Raw genomic sequence first — 24,348 nt, forward strand, 5'->3', positions numbered from 1 at the left:
CACACAAAAGGAGTTCTAGCGTCTGCTCTTCCTTGTGGTATCAAATCCAGTGGGGCACATCAGCAGCTTAAAAGAGGAGTCTACAAAACCCTGCGAATAGCCAGAGTTTGCCTGCAGAAACTACTGATCTGCCCCTCCTGAAGTGGGAGCCTGACTTCTGCTGTGCAGCAAAGAAAGGTCTCCAGTCTCTTCCAACCCTGCACACCTTTTCATCCTTGCTACTTAATGCTGCTCTCTTCTCGACAGGTCAGTTGGGAAGTTGGTTACTCATGTCAAAAGCATGGCAGGGTTTTACCCTGCTTACCTGCTCTTGTACTGTGAGAGCCTGTGTTCCTTTTATTGAAGGGTTTGTCAAGAACCAGGTGACTTCAGTGATGCCACATGAAGTACAGGTTGACCCAAGCTTCTGTGCCTGTCTGTCCCAGATTTATCACTGGAGTTTTTGGGTGTCCAGCCCTGTCGGCAGAGGGGTATGGAGTGGCTTGGAGGCCTCTGCCCGGCCTGTGGGGTGATCAGGGAGGCTGGGGAAGGCTGGAGCATCATCTTCTTTCTAAGGCAATTTGAGAACTGGCTGGAAACTCCAAATCTGCTTGTTGGGAGCAATCTCGCCAACCTCTGTGCAGGTTCAGGGCCTCAGTAACCAGTCCATCTGCTACTTGCTGTTGCTTGTGCTGTTCCTTAAGCGTTGGAGTAAATGGCAGTGGAGAGAGGCCAGACCTTCTGCATGAACACCTTGTTTGCTTTGAGTTGGCTGTTTGTGCTGGTGGTGAGAATTTGGTTTGTGCAAAAGTTGGGCGCTTTAAATGAGCCAGAGGACGTTAGACAACTAGATTCTACTGGAATTTGGTGAAAATAAGACATGTGCCTTCTCAGGGAAAGTCGTTAACTATTCTCACCGTAGTGTGAGATCCATTAGGAAAATGCTGTGTAAAATATTCGGGGAAGCAAGCCGGTTTCCATAGAAGTGACTGTTGCACCCCAGAGAATGCAATGCAGACTCCTGTACCTGCTGTGGAAACGGGTATGCTGACTTAGAAATGTAGTAAGAATTTTTTGTTAGTTTGTTTTGAAGTTATTTACGAAAGTCTTGGGGGATATTAGATGACGTGCACTGGCATGGTTAGCTGTTGTGATGCTAATTGCTTCTGGAAAATGAAAATATTTACCTGTAGGTAGAACTGCATAGATGTGCAGGGTATATTTATTTAATACACTCCCTTGAGGCTGTGCTTGGTATAATGAGTCTTCTGATGGGATTTGAATTGAACCAGACTAGAACCAACAAAGGAGGCGGCTGCAGCTCCGTCAGGTTTGAGAAGTGCTTTATATGCAGCCATGTCTGTGTAGAGCAGCTTTCAATGAAGGTGTGAATGCTAATAATCCAGCATGGAAACATCTTCAAACCAACAGCAGCCTTGCTGAACAGTAAATGCACAGTATGCTAAATTAAGCCTTAATGTCACAGGACAAGTATGACCTCTCCCTCAGCTAACATGGAATTGCTTATTTCCATCTTTTTAGGAAAATCTGTCATTGCCCCCCCACCCCACCCCCCCGATGGCCTGGGAAGTGCCATGCCATGCTATGCAAGCACTTTGCTGTGGATTTTTGCTGACAGCCAATGTTTTAGCATCTTTGCTTAGTGTGTCAGCATCACCATGTGGTGCACTGTTGCTGGTCCTGGTGCAAATGAAGCACCTTTCTCGGAGTCGCCACTTGTATCCAGCAAGTATCAGAACAGTACTGAGCAGAGCAAACCTTAAGCCCTGGTGAATCCAGAGAAAAGCTTGGATAGGGTGACCCTGAGTGTCTTCTAATGAGGAGAATACAACTGTGCTTTTACTGTTTTCTATGTCAAACCCTACACTCCAAATCTAACCACATTGTTCGATGCTTGAAGTTAGCACTACTGACACTCTGGATGCTTTCTGTTTTACATGGGGTCCTGAGTGGTTTCTAGGAGGTTTACTCTTCCTTTTGCAGCCTGAGGGGTTTATAAGCTGAAGAGCTGCTGGCAGCATGTGGTCTGCTGCTGGTTTCTCACAGTACAGGCTTCCTTGTCAGCTTCACCCCAGGCGGTCTGTGAGGAGCACCCCGCTCACACAAGCAAGTTCCCGCTGCCCTTTGGATCGCTGCGATGCTGTAGCTGCTGCCGATCCCAAACCGTATCTGCAGAAAACTCCAAACATTCAAGTGAGGGATGCCTTTTTCATTCCTCTTGGAAACCACTGAGCGTGACGCATAGCAGTCTCTTCAGCAGATAGCACTCTTGACAAGTGGGTCTAAATATTAGTTGGCTCTGGGTCTCCTCCCATAACCGGGGTGGCCAAGTGGCCAGGCAGCTGGGAGGCCAGAGCAACCTGGCTGAGAGCGTGGCCATGGTATTCCCTGGCCACAGGCTGCCTGCAGAGAGCAAACTGTGCTGTGGCGCCTTGCTGTTCCCAGAGGCAGCAGGGTCGCAGTCCCAGTATAAGTCTGCCTCCCTTTTGAGGCTCCTCTGTTCTCCAAGCCAGGACCCTGATGCATGGGTGCTCCTCCTCCTCCGTAGCAGAGGTCTCTCGCAGGGACAGGACAGCAGTGTTCGTGCCACCCAGAAGCTTGTGGCACATAGGGACCTGGTTTAGTGGTGGACTTGGTAGTGTTGGGTTTATGGTTGACTTCAATGATCTCAAAGGTCTTTTCCAACCTAAATGATTTGATGATTCTATTCTATGATTCTGTTGGTTCCATTCTATGGATTTGATAGCCTTACAGAGAGGGAATTGCTTCTGTGGCTGTCTCGGCCTCGCTTCTGCTTCAGCTATGCTGTGGGAGCTCAGCTGGTGTGTGTCCTTCGCTGTTCAGCGCTGAAAGGAGTGTTTCTGCTGTGTGCAAGCACAAGAACAAACTGATGGATCTTTATATTCTCTTTAAATGGGTAAGCGTCTGGGTCCTTTAAGCAGCTCCGAAGACTTCTTCCCATTTGGTGAATAGGAAACTGAAGTCTTGCAAACGCTGCATTGCCCCAATTTACGCCTGCTGTCACAGGTCAGCCTCATTTCTCTGCTGGAAGAAGCTTCAGTTGTTTATTTGCCTGGTGGCTTCCAAGGGCAGGGTTCACATCCTGCCCTTCCTTCACTGCGGTGGGAGGCGAGGGGGCTCTGGCTGGGGAACCTGGGGGTCCCTGTGCCCTGTATCGACAGCCTCTGCTGTGAGCGCTGACCCTTGCTCCTGGCTAGTGCTGGGAGGCTGCAGCATAGCAGAAGGGAAGTCTGGTGGTGGTTGGTCCCCTCCTCTGTGTTTTCCAGTTTCTTGAACCACCTCAGCTTGCTGGGTTGGAGTTTGTGTTGAACCAAACAGTGCTAACCACACACGAAGTGCGTAGGCGTTGTCTCTTGAGCCACATTTGCTTTGATCCTCTCTAAGCTTAAAAAAAAAAAAAAAATTACCCTTAAAAATGCTCCAAATTCTCTTGCTAGCGTTGGACTAAATCAGCTTTTAGATGCGGGCAGTACGGGAGCTGCAGTAGCTGTGTGCCTGGGGGTGGCTTCTCCGAGGTGCCCAGGAATAAGTGCGGTGAAGCCCTGGGCACACGCGGTTTCCAACCCTGTGGCAGCTGCTTTCAGGTCTTTGGGGGTGGCTCTGGCTTTCGTTTGGGCAGTGTCCTGGGGTAACCATCCTGGGTCTGCTGGTCTGTGAGTCTCAGCAGCCAGTGTGTTCCTTGGCAGCTTTCTCTTCTGCATGAGATGCGCTTTGTGCCTTCCATGAGCTGTATGAGAGGAGGGAAAAAGGAAAAGTGCTGATCTGGAGTAAGGTGCTTCCATCTCCTTTGGGGCCTCACTTAGGAACTTCATTGTTTACCCATAGGTTAGCCCTGTAAGCATTAGCTGGGACCTGTATCCCTCTGTTATACCTCAGACAGTCATTTTCAAGAGTTCATCTGCTGGTGGGTCTGGGTGCTGGCACCCTGCTTCCCCAATGCCGCATTCAGTGGCCTCTGAATCATTTCAGAAGTATCGTTTCAGGTATGATGCTTTTTATCCATGGGACGTTTGCTGGAGCTGCTTAGAACACTGGCATTCCCAGCCAGGCTTTTAATAATGCCTTGTTTTATAGATTTCTGAGGGTGTAACGGTGTTGCTCAACTATTTGTTCTGTTTTATCCCAAGACAGGGGCACAAGGATGCATTCCAGCAGAAGAAAGCATTCCTGCTCATGTTACAGAGGAAATGAGTAATACTGTATGGAAACGATGACTCTTTAGTAATTAAAGAGAAATTGTTTGATAACTTTTAACACGGAGAAAGGTTTGCTTTTCCAGAGCTTCTGTTGGAATGTTGCTCCCACCCAGGGACCTGCTTGAAGCCAGAGGTCCCTGTATCTGATTTCCCTGGGCCTGGGGGGCTGTGTCACCACCGTCGCTATCTTCGTACCCACAGGGTCTCAGGAAGGGCCTGTAGCCATTGCATCGGTCAGAGTTTTTTGCAGAGCACAGGCGAGGGACAGCTGGCCTAAGGTTTGCCCTTTTGTGTAAGTGGGTAAATCTCAGCCGGCGAAGCTGATCTGCCTCTGTCAGCCCTGCACCCAGATCTGCCCATGCTGGCTGGGGCGCTCGAGAGGTCCATCCATCAGCACGCACGAGGCTTTCGGGCGGTGGGAGCTGCTGGACGCGGGCCAGCTGCAGGCTGCCGGAGCTGGCGAAGAGCTGGTGCTGCTGGAGGAGTTCAGAGCTGGGGCTGGTGTTCTGAGGGGCTCCCCGCAAGGAAGGTGGTGTTGAGGGCATGCCACGTCAGCGACTGCCACCCCCGTGGCACCCTCAGCCATGCTGCGTTTCTCACGGCAGGCTTTCTGGTGGCCTCATGGCTGCTGGACCTTTCTGCTTCTGAACATGCAGAAGCATGAACGTTCTCTGGTGCACTGGCCAGCCTGGCCCCAGCCCGACACAGAGCCCCCTCCCGCTCTGCAGGGTCCCTCCCGGCAGCCCCAACGCTGTCTTTCTGTTAGCCTGTGCTGGGGATAACACTACATGCAAGTCCCTCCCTTTTCTCTCTTTATTTTAATAAATTTCTTTCTGTAGCTTTGGTTCCTGAAAGGCACTTATGGGTGGCTTTTTTAATTTAAGTTTGATTTTAGCTGGATTGAACGATGGAAGGGAAATGCATTTCTCTTCAGGGAAAAGGAGTATTGCCCAAAGTAGACTGTATGTTTGATTGTAGCGGTAGAGTTGAAGAGTTGCTAGATCCCCGCTTTTACTTGAAGCAGTTCTTTAGGATTGACTCAGTTCTGCAATAACACTAAAAATCGAGCGGTGACTTGAATGACCTACTGCACAATAATGCAGTTTGCTGACATCAAAACAGTGACGGTATAGTAACAATGCACGTTTTCTCCCCCGCTGTGCTGGAGATCTAGGTTGGGTCTGCTGGGGATCTAGTTTGGGTTCTCTTCCTTTGCTTTCTTTCTCAAAACATTGCAGATCTTCCTGTAAACAATCTGTGAGTCCAGAAGATGTGACCCAAAGCCCAGGGCTCCCCTGTGAGTGAGTGGTGCTTGCTCCTCTGATGCACGGCTGCAGCTTGCAGGCGGTGGGGCTGTCGAAGGCTCTTTGCACATTTTAGTGTTGCCATTTAGTGAGAGATGTGTGGGCTGGTGCTTTCTTCTCGTCTGCTCTGTTGTGGGTTGGTTTTGCTTACCAACAAATGTACTCCAGTAAAAACCATCGTGAAAAACAGCTCTAAAGATGCCTTCTGCACGTACGGCTTGCTGCAGGCCAGGGGAAAAACAAGCTGTATTGATAAAAGCACCTTGGGCTCTGCGGTGGCCGTGGCACTTGTGCCTTCACCCACAGGATGAAAAAGCAGAGAGCTTTAGAGAAGGCTCTTGGTGTACACGAGTAGGATGGGGCAACCCCCACGAACCAAAGATCCTTAAGTTCAGTTTTGGCTGGTTTTGCTATTGTTTTTTATTCCACTGTTACAGGAACAGGGAGCGAGCTGGGATGTGGGAGTAGGTGTGCCAGAATCGCCTGCGAGTGGGAGGGGTGGGGGCTGAGTTATTTGGACCTCTCTGAGTTGCCCGAGGGGTTGAGGATGTGCGCTGCAACAAACCTCCTGGATTTTGCAAATTCTTATGTAGTCCAGGCAGAAAAGCCTCTGGGGAGCAAGTGCTCAGTTTTGGGACCAGAATTCCCAAATGGAGACTACCTTGAATTTGAGAATACCCTGCGACAGGCCTGTAGCGTCTTCCCTGGCTCAAGAAGGCGGACTGTGTGCAGTAGTGCCAAGCAATACGCTCCCGTCCACATGCAGCCCTCCGAAGATGAGCTGTGTGAGGAGGTTTGCTTTGTTCTGGAAATCCATGGGAGAGGTGCCTATGCTTGAAGAGGGCTTTGCCTCTTTTTTTTCATTCTTATCTTTTTTTCAATGCTGAATTGGGAAATAACCTTTCCTCACTCTTCTGTTCATGGGGGCTGCAAAGGTTTTCTCCTCAGCTCGTTGTTTGTGCTTCTTCCAAGCTAAATAACAATCTGTCCGTGTATGCATGTATGAATTGGTTCCTGTCCAAGCAGTGGGAGTCATTAAGGGAAAGGGCGTTTAGCATTTAGTTTTCTGTTTAGTGACACAGAGACAACATCAAAGTCGACAGAGCCCCAGATTCGCCCCCAGTGTACTCCTTCCCTGTCTTGTTTTACAGTGCTCTCCTACTGCTGAGTGTTTGCAGAGTAAGTGGCCTCTGCTATTCCCTCTCAGTATTTCACCGAGAAAAAGGATGCTGAAAAGGGGCTGATGCAAACTGATTTTGTAGCTGTGGTCAACAGCTGTTGCAGTGGAAAAGGAAGAGGGTTGTGGTCCTCCCTTCCAAAGCACTCATTCTTCCACTTGGAGGGATGTTGGACATAAGGTCCTTTTGTTTCTGTTGCCACCTTCCTTGTGGGAGCAGAGTGTCTCAGATGCTGGAAGATTTACAGCCCCAGCACCTCTGCCCTCTCCCTGACGCTGACAGCCTACACAAAGTTCTCAGCATCACACAGGTCTGGCTCTGGCTGAGGTACCACATCCCAGGACAGCAAGTATTTATGGGGGAGCCTTGAGTGACAGGGGGATGAGGGGAGGTGTCAGGGCAGCCTTTGAGGGGTGCACACCCCTGGGCAGGTGCTGCTGTTACACTGAGATACTCAGAACTGCTGTGTGCTCGCAGCCAGGGGTACGTGCCTGCAGGAGCTCTCATCCCACTTCTACCAGAGATGTTTCCTTAGGTATTTCCTACTGCATTCTGGCTAGCAATATTGTGCTGGTTTTATTGCCATTAGGCATTCAGTGGAAACGTTATGTGTGGCCTTTGGCAGCTTTGTGTTGTCCCTGAGCTCCATTAAGCTCCATTAGAGGCATTCATTGCTGTGCCAGTAGCAGTTTTGCGGCACGGTTAAGTGCTGGCCCAGCAGACAGTGGATTTATGAAAGCGTGTCACTCTTGGGATGTCAGGAATATAAGGCTTGGAAATGCTGGGATTCCTGTTTACCATCTGTTTCCATGGCCCTTCCCTAACAGACCTCTCCTCCTCCAGAATTCAAGGATCTTTAATCAAAACTGTTTAGCTTGCGGTGGGAGGGAGGAAATCCCAAATTGTGGAGGAGATGGTGACATTTCTTGACCTTTTCTATGTGTATTTCGGGGACAAACACATTCTAATGAGTGTGCCTGTGCTTATGGTTGTAGGTTTAGTCTTTGGGTGTATTTCCTAACACAGGCACTCAGCGAGATGCTGGGTTACACATTTCTCTGCAGAAATCGAGATAAACTCGCAAACCCTTTGTGGGGGACAGTGTGTTGGCTAGTCTGATCCACAGTCAGCTGTATACAAGAAATTAGCTTACTAAATGTTTCCAGATATGCTCCTCTTGAGAACCCACATTTCACTTTGCTGGTAAAACTAAGCGTTGCAGTTCTGGGCCGTTTGGTTCAGAGCGGTGCAGCAGTTGTGTCTGCCTATGCAGGAACTCTTAAAACATCGCCCTTTTACTCTGAAGGGAGTTTTGAGTGTGCAGCTTCTTTTCTTGCAGTTGGTGCTGGCCAGAAACCCTCAGTAAGCTAGCTTTGTTGTCATACAGTGTTAGTTGTGGCTCATGTCCTCCTCTTTGCTCACAAAAAATATTACAGCAGTCCCATGCAGAAATGTCTCCTGGCACGATCTAAAACTGAGCAATACTTTCAGAATGGAGTGACTCTGTTTGGGGTGCTCTTTGTGTGACTTGTGAGATTACTCAAAATAGCCTGGCATTTAGAAAGTGGATTTTCAGCAGCTTCTGAAAGATCGAACCGTAAAGCTGGTGCCACATGGGGAATCATTGGTCTAGTATGCATATTTAGTAGGCATTAAAGCCTGGGGAAACACAGAGTCTTGCAGTTCCATCAAGAAAACTTGATCAAGACTGATAGCATCAGAAATGAGGTCAGTAGGGTGACACTTAAAATACAAGGATTGTGCTAAAGTAGCTCACGATATGATGAAACGTTTTTCCCCTTAGGGTGAGCTGTCTGCCTGTCCCTTTTCGATGATGCCCTGCTGCCCGTGAGCACCGACCGCGCTGTTGCTTTCCAGCAGCGTTCCCTTTGCTGCTGCTCCCCTGGCTGTGCGCCGGTCCCCTGCAGGGAACTTTGCTTTTGACCCAGCAGTTGTGCAGCTGGGGTCGTTTTCCTCTCTGCTCTTGGGAAAGGTGGCTGCAGCACCACAGCTTGGGCTATGACTAATTATGAGTTTAAAAGCGGCTGCTTCACCTGAAGTTGAAGAGTCAAAGCTGTCTTAGCTGAGGCTGGAGCAGACTTGTTATCTTCGGTGGGCAGGGCAGAGAAGGAGACCTGGGAACATGCTCTTGCCCTTGCGTTTGCACCAGCGCTTGAGAAATCCTTTGGCAGCACACGGGCTTGTTGCTGCTGCAGCGTATTGCAGACCAGAGCGCACCTTTCCTTCCCGCACAGAGCATCAAAGCAAAGCCGCCTGCTCTCCAGCTCTGAGCATCCCCTCTTCCTAACAAACTTGAAATGGGAGAGATCAAAGTCCTGAGGCTTGTGTTCTCCCTGAGGAGAACAAGAGCTTTAGGGCCCTTGATATTAGAGCTTTTTCTGGTTTTTTCTTTTTTCCTGTTGTGACACATGCCAGGAAACCCTTCAGGCATTTCTTTTAAGCACCCTCAGGGATGCAGGTCTTTTCTTGGGCCCAGTTCATCTGGCAGCTCCAAGGGCATGAGCCTGGCAGGGTGGGAAGCATCTGGCCAGGATCAGACCTGGACCCAGAAAAGTCAAAGCTGTTTTCTCAGCCAGTGGTTTCCTCCTGAGAGGGAATCTCCTGCCCGTGCCACGGAAAGCGTGTGGGGCTCTTGCTCTTGCCTGATCTGAGGGACAGGAGGACAAAGTCCTTTGGGAAGAGACCTCTCTTGAGAAATGTCTGAGAAGACTTTCTCCACGGTGACATCTGAAGGGAAGGGTTTTCTGAGTGGAAGCTGAGCCCCGTGAGGTGGTGGGGAGGAGGGTGGGCAGGACTGGGGCTCTGTACCTGCCTTGCAGGTAGGAAGGTGGGGTCTGCCCCTGGGCAGCAGGGAAGGCAGGCAGGGCAAGCCCAGGCTAACTGCCATTTCAAATGTCATGTTTGCACTTTGCAGGTGGTTTCATCCCAACATCAGCGGAATTGAGGCAGAGAAGCTGCTCCTGACCAGAGGTGTCCATGGCAGCTTTCTGGCTCGACCCAGTAAGAGCAACCCAGGAGATTTCACTCTCTCTGTCAGGTAAGCCGACAGCAGCTGGCGGGTTGTGGAGGAGGAAGGGGCTGTCTCAAGCTGTCCAGCACACCCTGCTCTGACTGATGGATGGGCAAGGGGAGAGATGACCCCTCTGTGGTACCACCCAAAGTAAACTCCCCCCCCATCGCTGCAGGAGCTGTGCCAAAAGGCACACACCGCTTCCCACCCCCCTACTCTGGGTTTGTTCATCCCTGTGGGTTGCACTTGCCCCTGCCCAGCCAGGGCTGGCTCTGTGCTTGTGGCGTGTTTTTCCAGAGCCACTGTTGCCAGAGGAGGGAAGGTAACAACAAGCCTGCTTATTTTCTGGGGGAGTATGTTCAAGCCCAGCAGGAATTTATGTGGAGTGGCTGAGGGAACTGGGGGTGTTCAGTGCAGAGAGGAGGGGGCTCGGGGGGACCTTCTCACTCTCCGCAACTGCCTGACAAGAGGGTGTAGTGAGGTGGGGCTGGTCTCTCCTCCCAGATAGCAAGTGGTAGGACAAGAGGAAACGGCCTCAAATTGCACCGGGGCAGGTTTAGATTGGGGATTAGGAAAAAATTCTTCACTGAAAGGGTGGTCAAGCATTGGAACAGGCTGCCCAGGGAGGCGGTGGCATCAACGTCCCTGGAGGTGTTTAAAAACATGTGGATGCAGTGCTTGAGGACATGGTTCAGCGGTGGGCTTGGCAGTGCTGGGTTAATGGTTGGACTTGATGATCTTGAAGGTCTTTTCCAGTCCAAATGGTTCTGTGATTCTATTATCTCAGTCCAGTTTTAAAGGAACTTAATATAGTTGCTTTTGGGAGAGACTTGTGTTCTGTGTCTATCAGGGATCCCAGGCACGCCTCCGTAAGAGGCTGAGCTCACTGACCAGCCTCACAGTGCCCATGTTACCAGACACAGTCATGTGCATCACCTGTAAAGTGCTCTTGTGTTCTTTGGGGCCAAAGCAACTGCAGAAAGGAAGGCTGCGGTTTTGCCAACGGTCTTTGTGACTGTAGCCCCGTACAATGCAGTGGAGCAGAGGCACTGGGTAGAACTTTTTGAAGATGAATGAAAGGGAGGAGGCAAAGAGTAACATTGACCCAGTGAGTCCCTGAAATAAAAGAAGCAAGTTGTGGGCTCAAGGTGGCATCCAGCTGGTGCCTTGCAGAGAAGTAGCTCAGCAAAGGTTTCTCCAGGCACTTGCAACGCAGACTTCTTTTCTTGTGGTGGCTTCTGTTTAACTTAAACAGCCCTCATCTTGTTTAGGAAACTCCAGTGAGTTTATAAATCCTTTGACCAACACTATGTTTAGAGAAACTTTGTGCAAACAACAGAATTGACAGAGCATTTCCACCTGTCAGGGCAGTGACATCCAGCAGGACGTGAGGAGTACCAGCAGAGTCTGAGCCTCGGTCCCTCCATGTGCACCTCTGCCCCGCAGCTGGCAGCGTGGCAATGCCTGCCTGGCTCCGCTGAGACATCACCCTCTCTCCTTGTTGCCTTAACTGCTCAGATGAAAGGCTTCTTGGTCTTATTTCTTCCCCCCTTGCAATTGTCCGCAGACTTGAACAGCACTCCTCTCTGCCCTCTCTGCCAGGTGCAGTCATTTCTTTGCTTGGCAAGAGGGAGGGTTTGCAGCTGCCTTATTTTTTCAAATGCTTCCTTTTGTGTTGGGGAATGCATCCCAGCAGTCTGGCCCTTTGCCTCTAGGGTGGCTTTGACCAACCACAGCTTCTTCTGCTACGGCGCAACACAGCAGAAGGGAAGAAGTCCAGCTTTTCTCGTGCATAGGCTGGGTAGGGAGCGTTTGGATCTGACTTCGCCAGCTCCCCAGTAATCTCACAATCGGGAGTGGCTATGAGGTAATGAGAGAGGCAGGAAGTGCTTCTAATTAAAATGGAAAATAAACCCAGCCACAGAAAGCTGCCTTGAGCAAGCTATGACAGCAAGGGAATACGTGTAAAACGGGGGGTTATCTTCATGTGAGCTTCGCGTCTCTTTTTGTGTCATTTTGTGAGTCAGAGAGGTGTCTGATTGTAAAGTGAAGTACTGACAGCACCTGCTTAGCCAGGCGGTGTGCAAGCAGATGCAGGTTATGGCTGTGCAACAGTGTCCTGATGTGGAAAGATACCCAGCAAGCAGCATAATTACCCCGAAATAGCAAGGTAAATGGCTTTGCCAAGAGGGCGAGTTCCCACACCTGCATTACTGCACTCGTGCCTTGTGCTGTGGAGTCAGTCCACAAGTCTGCATGGTTTTCTTCCCTGAGCTCTGTCCCTGTGCCTCAGCCAAAGGCCATGTGTGTTTCTGCTGTTGTGGTTTGTCGTCTTCCACCTCTGCTGATCCGCTGCCTCCCCTTTTCCAGCTGTGGCACATGTTGAGACGGATAAAATCTTGGTCTCCCGTGGGACAGCTATGGGGCTGCCCATGGAGTATCAGAGCAGTTCTATTATTGCTACTATTTCTTCACCCCTTTCTGCTTTCTCTGTGACAGAAAGCAGAGAGGAGGGAGGAAAGGGGAGCATCAGCTTATTGGAGGGGGGTTGGACCAATTCCTACTGCAGGGAGACCTTTGTGTTGCTGTAAATATTTAATAACAGTATTAGTTTGGCCATAAGATAGAGCCCAATTAATGCCCTAATGCATGAACAGTGCCTTGCCGTAATGAGAGGCAAGTTAAGAGCAGAGCAATACAGCATGCCTTAATATTGAATATTGAACAGCATCACCACAACCCTGACAGATTGTACCTCAGTGGAAAGTCTGACCAGCTCTCACAGTTCTGAGTAAACCAATACTGTGACACATACCATGTTTCCAGGAAAGCACATTAAATAAGACACACAAGCTTAGAGGCAATGTGTTGAGCTTTGGGGCATCACAAATCAAAGATAAGGAAAGAATTCTTTCGCTGACTACTTCTACCTGCAAGTCCTTGCTCTTTCCTGGCTCATCCCATCTCTATTCCATGTTTTGAGGCAGGGGTTGCCCTGTAGTCTCAGGTACAGAAAACTTGCTTGGACATAGTCCCTGGTTAGGTAGACCAGTTTTGCTCATACTTCATCTGAGCGATACGCTTTTTGCCCACTGCTGATGGCTCCAAAACACGTGCTTAAATGTTCTTGGGAATTAGAGCTGCAACACCCAACAAAGTATAGAATGAGTAGCTTTATGCGCTGTGAGAGCTGAAAACTTGGGTGGCCGTCTTCCCGCTATGGTTTTCCCCTTTCCCTGTTACATTACACACACACAAATAACAAATGTGTTATTCTCACCTAGAATTGTATCCTGACAGAGTTTTTTGTTTGGGTTTCTTTTGTTTGTTTTTTTGTTGTTGTTTGCGTGGGGTTTTTTATCTTGGAACTGGACACATCGATACATGTTTTTGCTTCCTGAGAAATAAAAGGTTTTCAAAGGAAACAATACTGGTATCTTTTAAAAAACTACCTAAAATAGAGGTGTCAGTAGGAGAGCGTACCTTTAGGAAAACAATTCCTCTTTCTTTCAACCCCTCTTCAGCTTCTTCAAGGGTTTTTGAAAGCCAGTGAGGGGAAATGCAGCTCGTTTTAATTACAGAGAGGATGTGGGCTGAAAGGAAAGCAGGCGATGGCGTTTTGGCTGACCAGACCACACACCAAGTGACCATGTGCTGGTGTGTATCCAGATATGTGTCCCTGAAGAGAGGCTAGGAAATAATTCTGCAGAATTATGAGAAGATTTCCATGAAACTCTGTGGCTGCTTTCCCTCTCTTTCTTTCTTTACCTCTGTGTTACTCTTTTAGCCTTTGCCATTGCCAACTAGTCTTCACAGGGCTTTGTTTTCAGCTCTTAAGAGAAAGAGGCAAGCCACATGGAGGGGACGTGATACAGTTAATTAACGGGTGATGTTTGTCCTGGTCTGAAAATTATAGAAGAAAATTCTTCAAAAAATCCTCAGCTCAGAGTCCAAACTACTGGCAGCTTGTAATCGGCCAGACGTGGCTCCCTTCGTCAGCCCTTCCTCTTAAACATGCTCCTTCCTGGGATGTCTCCGAAGAGAAGCTCAAGCAGTTGTTCCACCCCAGGGATCGGACCCACTGGCCGCGGTCCGGTGCCCAGAGGGCTGTGTTCCTGAGAGGTCTCTGGTGTGCTGGTGCTACGTCAGTACTGGGTACTGAATTGGAATTTATTGGCTCATCTTCTTCTTTGGGTGCTTTGGCAAATACATGGAGCACATCAACAGGGAGGAAAGTGGTCTGGCAACTTCAGCAGAACTGTAATGATGATGGAGAGTCATTTTGAGTAAGGCTGTAGTAATATCCGCTGCGTCTGTACGTGAGCTGTCCTGTTTCGTTCCATGCAGTTGCTGCAGCGCTGCTCTCCGGAGGTATTTCACTGTTGCCTCAACCCAGACAGTAAGAGATCTGTATCAGTGGGTCACTTAATGTGGGTGATACTCCTTGTTGCAGGGATTGCTCCTGCAGGCTGGGAGTGCCAGTGTTTGCCCAAGGCAATGGCAGCACTCTGGCACTTCATGCTTTCTTCAGAGTGGCACGCAAAACCTGCGCTGAATGGGGCTGTTTGGAGGGATGTCACAGCTTCTGCGCCTGGCAGGGGCTGGAGGCTGGAGCTGGGCTTGCCGGGCAGCTGTGGAAGCTGTTCTGTGTGGTGGGAGCAGAGCTAGTTGGGGGGTTTTTGGAGGATGCAAGTAGAGTTTATTTGCATGTCGCAGTTCTGGTGAAGGGCTGTTAGAAAAGCTTCCTTGCCTTGATTGTGTGCTATGTCACAGCTTGCTTCCTAGAAGGACCTGGTACTGGGTTTGCTTTTGATACCGAGTCTCCCAATTTTTAATTGTGATTCTAAACAAAATAGACCTCCCTTTGAAAGTGAGAGCTGTTGGGGAAGAAATACGGGCGGCCACACAGACAGTGCCCCGTGTTTCCAGCCTTCAGTGCTTGCTGGGATCTGCCAGAGCATGCTTTCAGAAGACCAAGTGTTTAGAATTGCTTCTGAAGAAAGTGAACAGCTTCTTACAGATTTGGCCAGGTCTGGGTAAATAGCTTGAACAAAGGGAAGAAGCATGTTGAAAGTTTGCCGAAGTGGTGCTTGGCCTGTGGCCACAACAGTAATGCAGATGCCAAGACAGTTAAGAACAGTCTGTCAGAGACCCTGTTAATTTGGAAATTGGGTCACGTTTTATGGGAACAGATCTTATCCTCATTCATGGGATACAGTACAAAGTGTTTCTGGGTAACAAACTCTTGTTAGAGCCATAGTCTTCCAGAGCAGTTTCCCTGTTAACGCTTCCACTGAGCGTTCCTATATGTAACTGGACTTTTTTTTTTTTCAAAAGGCATGTACAAATACACTCTGGGTACAGGTTAAGACATGCAATCAAGGAGGATTTTGTCCTATAGAATATGTGCTCCACAAGAAGGACAAAATCAGTACTAGGGGGGGTCTTAGGTGGGTTGAGTCGCTGCCTGTGGATGGGAAGAAAGTTGGATGTGGAGAAGAAAAGGCTTAAAGAAGCTTTTCTCTGAAGTAGTTGTCCTTGTGTCTCATCATCATAGCACCTACCAGCCCTATTAAAGCCCTGTTAATCCTGGCCTACCTCTCAGAAACATTCAGTGAGAGATAAGCCTGGTTCTGCTTCTTCCAAGGTAGTCCAGCCAGCTAAGGGAAGCATTGTCCACGGTACAGCTAGGAAACAAACGGTGGGCTGGAGTCACTGTGCAAGCCTTTGAGGAGGTGCTGAACATCACATTGTCAAATTGTGGCTTAGTGCTTTTACCACAAGATCCCTCTTCCCTTAAGAAAGCATGTTTTCCTCTGACAATGGGCTTTTGTCCTGGAGTGGCTCAAATTTATTTGGAAGCAAATCATTCAGTTGGAGGTGTAATACAAGCAGGTGCATGCCTTTGGCTGACTTGTGCATGTGTGCTGCTATTTGCAAGTTTCGCGGGGCAGAGGAGTATGTTGAGGGCCTCCTTTTGATGGCAGGTGGTTGGCAAATGGTCTTTGCTTCACATCCCTTCCTAGGGCAAAAGGCTGGGTCTCTTTGGAGCAGGAAGCACCTTCAGGAATGCAAAAAGCATAAATGCCCTATAGGGAAATGGTTCGCTGGGCAGTTGGATGTCCTTGGTCCCTGTGCAGCTTCTGGAGCTTCTCACACCTTAAGTGAGCAGGCAGTCAGCTGAATTGCATCTTCCTAGGAATCAGCTGTGAAGAACTCAAAACGCATACCTCCTGTCTAGAGTTCACTTGGCTGTGTCTGAGCTGCATTGCATGCGAGTGTCAGTCGGGTTGTATTAGCGGATAGTGAGTTTTCTCTGAGAGCCCAAGCTCTCATTTAATTGAAAGCAAACATTCAGCAAAGTTTCTAAACCCTGTGGGAGAGTCATCTTGGTTTTTCTGTGGAGAGTCTTCGGGGGTTTTTTAGGTTGCTTTTTGCAGCTTGTCAGAGGGTTCATATGTGCACACTGTGAAGCCCTAGGCTTTCTCTGACACAGGCAGGAAAAGCACATGTCAGAAATACCTTTGCCTGTTGCACCCCCAAAAGTATTTTGTCATTTAAAGTGTTTCTTTTGCTTTCAATGACAAAAAAGGGTCTGTTTGGTTTTTTTCGTCTTCTTATTGACTGTGCTCTGTTGTGAAGAAGAGCAGGCTGAATCTGCACTGGTTGTCACTGCAGTATGGACACAGATTCACAAGTGGGAATATTCTGGATCAAGAAACCCTCCTAGATAACTAGCTAAGGAGTTGTGCTGATAGCGTAAAGAAGCTTAGCTTGGAATGGATGCGACTCTGAAGCTGCCAAAAAAGCTGACATCTGCTATTAAACAGCGCTGCATCCTGTATGAGAGCTGTGTGTTATTCAGAAGTAGCTATGCCCTCCAGCACAGGGCAGCTGAGTACTTTGGGCATCTCCTTTGTACTTTATTTCACCAGCCAGCTTGTCGAGGACATGGTTTCAATGGATGCTGCTACTCTGCTGTCCAGTTCTGCTGCCCGGTTTGGAGCTGCAGAGATGACGCAAGCATTAAGAGAAGAAAATGGGAAGGAAATGGGGATCGATCAATGCCCTTTGTGTTTAGCATGACCTTGAGGGCTCATGGGATAAATGACGCTGATTATCTCTCTGCTTTTCATCCCTGAAGTGCTTAAAGGCCTGGGGGGTGGAGAGTGGGTCTGTGAACTGAGCCTTTGTAGGTCTGTAATGGGGTGGGGATGTGGGGATGGAGCTGTGGAAAGAAGGGAGCTTTTGAGCCTCAGGCCAAATGGCAAAACCACAGTTTTGTCTGCTGCCTTCTGTGAGGCACAAAGGCTCTTCTCGTCCAGCTGCTGGCGTGAATGGCAGAAGCGCTTCACGTGCCAGTTCCTCTGGGAGAAGAGGCATTGTCATCAGAGTGCTGGCCGGGATCTGAATTTCACAGCCAGGTTTCATTTCCATCTCGTGAGTTCTGTTCATACCCTGGATGCAAATATTGCCAAACTTTTGAAGTCTTTGCCCGTAGGACAGCTGGAGTTGGCATGGCGGGCCGGCTCAGAGCTATACGTGCCAGAGTAACCACATGTCTCTAAACACCCAGGAGTGCTGCTCCTGGGCATCGCTTTCCTATGTTACAGACGGTTGGGTTCTGCCTCCAAGACCTTGTTGTCAAGGTCTAGTGTGACTCTTCAGGATCCAGATGCAGATTTTCACATCTCAGACCTGTTTGTCAGTCTCTTGCTGATTTTCTTCTGCTGTTAATGTGGGATGATGGTAATACTGCGGATCCTGCCTCTGGCTGTTCACACTCAGTTGGTTGTTGTCGCTGAATTGACACCAACTGGAAACCACCTCAGTGCCAGACAAAGCATCCAAGAAGGGCTGTGTGAGCACGAACTGGAACTGTTGGTTCTACGTTGACAGTCCTCTTTAGCAACTGGGATGGAGTAAGTGGGAATACGGCCGTCTGTCAGGGCAGCGTTCTAGGGAGAACCACATGACGTAGTGACTGTAGCTTGAATGTGGCTAAGAGGGTTGCTATCTAATCATAAATCATGCCTCTAATAAAGGCTGATCTGGAGGAAGGGCTCAGTGGCTGTGCTAACACACTGCTGTTAATGTTTCTGTGGGCTCTGCAAGTTTTAGCACGCAGATTTCATCGCCAGGTTCCAGCTTGGCCTTGTCTCGTTGCTGTGCTGCTGCTGTGTACTCTAGCATGGCTCTTGGACAGTCAGCATTTAATCTGCTTGTGCACGTGTCGAGCCCCTCACATGACTGTTAAAGATGTGGAAATAGCAAAATCCGTGGCAGTAGTTACATAAAGGTAGCCACACCTCAGGGCAACACAAGTGGTAGTTGGTGGTAGTGGTGGTAGTGGTAGTGACCATCCCGTCACGGTGGTCACCGTGTGTGACAGTGTGTCACCGTGTATGAGTGCCCTTCGCCAGTCACCCCACAGTCCTGCAGATACACAGCCCCAGGCTCGTGAAATTTGATGTCGTCTGCTGTTAGGCCTTTTTGGGAGAGTGAGTTATTGCAAAGCCAGCAGGGTCCTCCCAGGTGGACTTCCATGAGACCTTGCAGTTGCCAGTGTAGTACTCGAGGACGTACCAGGGAGGTCATTTCTCACCTTGCCTGAGGAGCCAAGTCTTGCATGTGTGAGGCTGGCTGGAAAAGCAGCTGGATCCCCTCTGCTGGAGATCTTGGTCACCTTGGTGCTGCTCCAAGCACTTGTCTAGACTAGAGGAATTTGCACAAAGATATCAAAATAAAATGACACTGCTGTAAACCTGTGCAGACTTAGAATGATACCGGGAATCTTAGGGAGCGACAAGCACGGTGAAATGAGGCTAGCACACACCCTGGTGTGCACATCTCTCTGACATAGCTGGGCTGTGCCAGAATCCCCTAAGGCAGGTGGAGCCTTTTGCCATTGCTTGTATTTGAGAGCCAGATCTTAACCTGTCCCTGAAATCAAGAGGTGGAGTCCAGACTCAGGCAGACGGTACCTACGGCCCAGGAAAGCTAAACAGGAGATGGTGGTGTGGAGCTGGGGCCAGATATCCAGTACCATCCAGATACCTGGACTGTCATTACATTGCTGTGGGGCTGTACCCTGCTGCAGAAAGGTAGCAGAGATACAGGCGAGACCACTGCTGAGAGCCCCAGAGCTCCTGCCATGGTCCAGCTCTTCCTTCCATTTAACCTTGTGCAGCGACCACTGCAGCTTTTCAAATTCCCCACTCCACAAAATGGCTTTTCTGTCTGACCTGGTGCACCACCTTGAGTCTCCTGCATCTTGCTGTCACGGTTGCTTTGGCAACAAATTGAGAGAGGCTGGGAGCCACTCAGCAGGGTAAAGAATGAGAAATTTGCCCAGATTTACGAATCTCTCTCTGACCCAGCTCGTCCATCAAGCATCGGGCTTCCAGCCATGTCTCCCCGGCTCAGGGGGGCTGCTGCTAAGTGCATTTAAAATGCAATTAACCTGCCTCTCAGAGGTTAGTGTGGCCCTCTGAGGAAGGAGGCAGGGCTTTGCCAGTTGAGGAGGCTCTTGGAACAAGCTGATAAAGGCACCCAGCCATATTCCCTTGAGCCTGGAGGGCACCACTGGAGAGGGGAAAGTATTAACCCTTTCAGTACAGTTTATAGGGTTTGCAAATATTAGGCAATATATTGGTTTGAGTGATTTTTTTTTTTTTTGCCCCTGCTTTTTTAAAACTAATTAGATGATAGCGAGTACCCTTGTGCATAGGAAATTGTTTACTGTAAACCAGAGTGAGGTCAGGGACTCATCCAGCTGAGAGGGTAAGTAGTGTAGGATAAACGAAGGGATGGCAGAGGAGGAATTATTCATCTCCTGTGCAGTGGGTGAGGTTTCCTGGGAGCAGAGTGGGAGCTCAAGGCAGTTCTTGGCTCAGTAACCTTGGCCAAGGAGCATCCATCCCTTCCCCTGCTGTAGAAGGGTGGCCAGCATGAGCGGCATCTGAGCGAGCGGGGAGCGTGTGGTGCAGTGTGAAGAGGTGGGTGGTGGTCAGGAGGCAGCTGGACTCTGAAGGCCGGTGCTGGGTTTCCATTCCCTCATGCTCACAGTCTTGTTTGCCTTCCTTCCTCAGAAGAAACGATGAGGTGACGCACATTAAGATCCAGAACACAGGGGATTACTATGACCTGTATGGAGGTGAGAAGTTTGCCACTCTTGCAGAGCTGGTACAGTACTACACCGAGCAGCAGGGGCTGCTGCGGGAGAAGAACAGCAATGTCATCGAGCTGAAGTACCCTCTCAACTGCCAGGACCCCACCTCAGAGAGGTAAGCCAGGCTCTCCAACAGCCTCTCCCAGTGGCGGTGCTGCTGTCTTCCCAGATGGCTCAGGCTGGACAGCTGCGCCTGGCCTGGGTTTGGAAAGGGGCCCGAAACAGAGTGTGCCTGGGTGTGATTTAGCTGTCGCGACCCAAAAGCTGCCCACCTCTGGGATGGTGGTTCCTTAGTGGCTCTGCGTGCAGACATGACCAGAAAAGATGGCTAGGCCCAGAAGCTGATACTTGCTCAGTGTCAGCATGTAGCAATAAGCTTTTTCTAGCTTTTAGGCAACAGGGAACATAAAATGGTAGAATCATAGAGTGGTTTGGGTTGGAAGGGACCTTTAAAGGTCATCTAGTCCAGCCCCCCTGTAATGAGCTGGGACATCTTCAACTAGATCAGATTGCTCAGAGCATCCAACATGAGCAGCATGAGTCCATCTGCAAAGGGTCCTGCAGGTATGTCCTAGGAGACACATAGCTTTGGTTTTAAAAGAAACAAAACACTTGCAAGTGACTTGTCTGCCTTCAGGACGGTGAGTGGAAAGGTGCTGTGAGAAGCCTTCCCCCAGCCCGCCTCCGTCTGTAACCGCTGCTCGTCCTCGCAGCAGCGCGCTGCTGCCTTGCAGGGGTGGGAATGGCTGGCTCACTTCGAGAAGCTGCTTGCCTTGGGCTACTTCAGGATGTTTCCACCAGCCCATTAGTGACCTTCTTTCCTCCTCTTTGTCTGTGACACTCCAGTGACCCCTTTTTTTCCTTTTCCTCCCCCTCAGTTTCCCCAGTGTCATATGCAGCAGCTGACGCGGGGGGTTGGAAAGGGGAATGCCTAGTCAGGCAGCCGGTGATGCCAGAGCAGGCTCGTAACCACTCTAACTTTAGCAGCCAGGGTAAGGTGAAGCTGTGACTGGTCTCGGTTCCTGAAACAGGGCAGAGGTGCTCCCCTCGCGCTGTCATGTGAGCCGGCGGGCCGTGGCGCTGGGAAGTCCCTCCAGCTCATGTGCTCCCTTTGTTGCCAGGGTGGTTTCTTTACTCGTCCCAGATCACAGGGTGAAAAGCAGCCGGGCAGCTGCTCATGTTAGCAGAAGCTCAGGAAAAGTGGAAACCCCCTTCAGCTGGGTTTCCCCCTCTTTTCCTGCCAAGGAAAGTCTGGCTTGGCAAGGAAGCTTGGTAAAGATTTCTGCTCCAGACCACACATCTGGTGGCATCAGGCAGAAGGAAGGGTCCAAGTCCTCTAAATACACGAACTGACGATGGTGTCAGAATATAGTGGGATGTGTCAGGGTAGCAGTTTCCAAGACCTGGGGCTGAATAGCAGCAGTGTTGTAAGCAGGCACCGAGGTACTTGGCCCGAGGTTCTGCCCTCTGCAGCAGCAGGACTGCTGCGGCCCCATGATCCTAATGCCTTCTCCAGCCAGGGGGAAGGAGTCTGGCCCTTTAGGGGTCTTCCCAGCCAGGCCTGACATGGCTGCCGTTACAGCGTGCTCAGTCAGGACTCGAAAGGCTTGGCATTGCAGACTGCCGTTCTATAAACTCCGTCCCCTGGGACAAAGTTGCTGAGACGTGACGTGATGCCATTGCATCGCCCCTGGAAGGTTATTTTTGAGCCTCTCTGAACTCCTGGCAGCGTGGCTGCAGGCCCGGAGCCAGCGCCTTCCCAGTGGAACCCGTGGCATCTGCCCAGAGCCCTTGATGGCGTGTGGGGATTGAAAGCTCTGAGGCAAAAAGCAGCTCTGCTTCACTCCAGACGGCCACCTGTGCCTACGGAAGGCTGCGGCCAAGCACTGGCCCGTGAGGCGTGCCGGCCTGGGGAGCTGCCATGCACGCCGCGGGGGAGCTGCCTCGCCAGAGCATGGAGCTCGCACGGCGCTGCCGTGGTTGCTGCGGAGGGCATGGCCGGGGACGGGCAGATTATCCTGTGCTTGACCCCGAGGCATCGTGGCACGGCTGCTACAGGCTTCTGGCCGAGCCAGTTCAAAGGTAGCCTGCGTTTCACTGGGCTGCGGTGTAAGCGTGTCAGCAGACCAAGAGAAAGGATTATGAGAGATTAGGTAGAGAAACAGGGGCACATGCATGGGAGATGTACACGGATGGAGAGGTGGAGTAACTCATGCCCACACAGTGAGGCTTGGGAAGGGCTGAGCACAAACCTCCGCACCTTGTAATTGCCACTGGTTGCAGACGCGGCCGCAGGGAAGGCTGGAGGGAGAGAAGCCTCGTAGGCACAGTGGGGAACCCGGTTTTGCCACTCCAGGCGGGCGTGCAGGGCACTTCTGTTCTCCCTTAGCCAGACCTGAGCTGAGTTAGTGACTTGGCCAGGAGGATCCTTCTGAAAGTCATTCCCAAACTGTGTCAAAGCATCTTGTTCCTGGTCAGTTTGCCCATGTTGCTGTCTGATACCGCAGCCTGCTGACTCCAAGCATTCTTTTTCTTCCATATTAAAAAACAAAGAAGAATGTAGCCACCTTCAAGTAAGAACTGCCAGATTTGTGTTTCTTACAGCTTCGTTAGAGCCCTATCCCTAGGTGACAGTGCTTGTCATATGTCACACGGCAGTTTAATATACCGATGCCGTGTCACATTTGGCTGGAGGATTGAGCAAAGTCCTGATGCTTCCAGCCTCAGGCTATGGTACTGGTGTGACATTGTGTAGCGTTGGAGGAAAGTCGCTGGGGCCTGTTGCCAAAGTAAGCCAGCGCCATGCCAGTGGGTTGAGCAGATTGGGAGCCTAGAAGTGGGTTTCCCATGAGCGCCGTCCCCAGCAGCAAGTGTAGCCCATGTCTAAAAGCAATGCTGTGTATGTTTCTGAGCTGACCTTGCTCTCTGTTGCTGCTCCCTAGGTGGTACCATGGGCACCTCACTGGCAAGGAGGCAGAGAAGCTTCTGACAGAGAAGGGGAAGCCAGGTAGCTTTCTGGTGCGGGAGAGCCAGAGCAAACCAGGAGACTTTGTATTGTCGGTGCTGACAAATGAGGATAAGATGGAGACAGGAGATCGGAAACCACACGTGACCCATGTGATGATCCACTACCAGGTGGGAAACGTGCTGTCCCTGCTCACCTGCGATAGGCGCTGGGTGGGTGACCCAGCTGGGAGCTGTGCGTTCGAGTCTCCCTGTGGTATTGCCATTCTGTCCCGCAGCCGGACGGGAAGTACGACGTGGGGGGAGGAGAGAGGTTTGACACGCTCACTGACCTGGTGGAGCACTATAAGAAAAACCCCATGGTGGAGAAATCTGGAGCTGTGGTTCATCTGAAGCAGGTAATAGCTGCTCTAGCACATATTTGTTGGTTCTGGGCTTGCCCAGACAGCTGGGGGAGTGCAAAGGTCTGCCCCTGCTCTTTGGGAACTCCCTGCTCCCAGAACATCCCGCTGGCTATTTGTCACACTCATCCAGGCTCATGCTTGCCAGAGAGGTCCCTGGCCCTGCACTCAGGGTCTCAGGAAAGGACCCAGCTCCTACCAAGACCCTCAGGGATTTGGGAACTGTTTGGTTGTGTTTTTTTCAAGGGGACAGTTACCTGTCTTTCTGTTATTGAAAGTGATTTCTGTTCTGTCTTCATCTGTCTTTCAGCCATTCAATGCCACGCGCATCAATGCAGCTAACATTGAAAACAGAGTGAAGGAGCTGAACAAAATGGCAGATCACAGTGAGAAGGCCAAGCAAGGGTTCTGGGAAGAGTTTGAGGTACAGGATGCTTCTGTGCTTTGTCCCACTTGTGCCTGCAGGTGCAGAATATTTTATTTGCGTGGGAGTATCATGGTTTTCCAGCACTGAGGACCTCTTCTCAACACTGTTTCTCCTTTCCCTGTTTTCCGTGTTGGAGTTACTTCCTGGTCCTTTTTTTCATTGCTTTTTCTCATGTCCAAGGCAGTTTCTCCTTCCCCATCCTAGAACTGCCTGCATTTTGTTCCCTGCAGGGATTTGTGCCTTCTCCACTTCTTAACTCTCTCATCAAGCTGCTTCTTGGCTCCCCTTCCCTTCCTGTCAGCATTCCCTTTGCTCTTCTCCGCATTAGGAAGCCAAGCAGCTATGGAAATAGCCCTTCCCTTGCTTCTGACTCCCCTTGTCTGCCCAGAATAGTTTGTTCTTTTGTATTCTGCTCCACAGATGCTGCAGCAGCAAGAGTGCAAGCTCCTTTACCCCAGGAAGGAGGGACAGCGACCAGAGAACAAGGCTAAGAATCGCTACAAGAACATCCTTCCCTGTAAGGACGAACTGAATAGCGGTTTCGTTTTTTTTTTCACGACGGTTTCTGCATCCTTCTCTGGGGCTGGGTAACCCTGCAGAGCTTTCTGATCCTAGCTGAATCAGAAAGAGCTGTATCCTGTCCTAGTGGAGTGGT

The 24,348-nt window shown here is 50.2% G+C and overlaps 1 protein-coding gene across 1 annotated transcript in view; it reads left to right on the forward strand.

Annotated features, from left to right (window-relative positions):
• Positions 1-24,348, forward strand: part of LOC101915334 (tyrosine-protein phosphatase non-receptor type 11-like) — a 57,942-nt gene that overhangs the window by 25,353 nt on the left and 8,241 nt on the right. Inside the window, exons 2-7 of the mRNA XM_055800036.1 lie at positions 9,635-9,757; positions 19,822-20,016; positions 22,844-23,036; positions 23,144-23,263; positions 23,577-23,690; positions 24,114-24,210. Coding sequence (XP_055656011.1) covers positions 9,635-9,757; positions 19,822-20,016; positions 22,844-23,036; positions 23,144-23,263; positions 23,577-23,690; positions 24,114-24,210 — 842 coding nt within the window. The remainder of the gene's footprint in view (positions 1-9,634; positions 9,758-19,821; positions 20,017-22,843; positions 23,037-23,143; positions 23,264-23,576; positions 23,691-24,113; positions 24,211-24,348) is intronic.

The sequence above is a fragment of the Falco peregrinus genome, chromosome 3 (genome assembly GCF_023634155.1).
Source record: "Falco peregrinus isolate bFalPer1 chromosome 3, bFalPer1.pri, whole genome shotgun sequence".
NCBI classification, from domain to species: domain Eukaryota; kingdom Metazoa; phylum Chordata; class Aves; order Falconiformes; family Falconidae; genus Falco; species Falco peregrinus.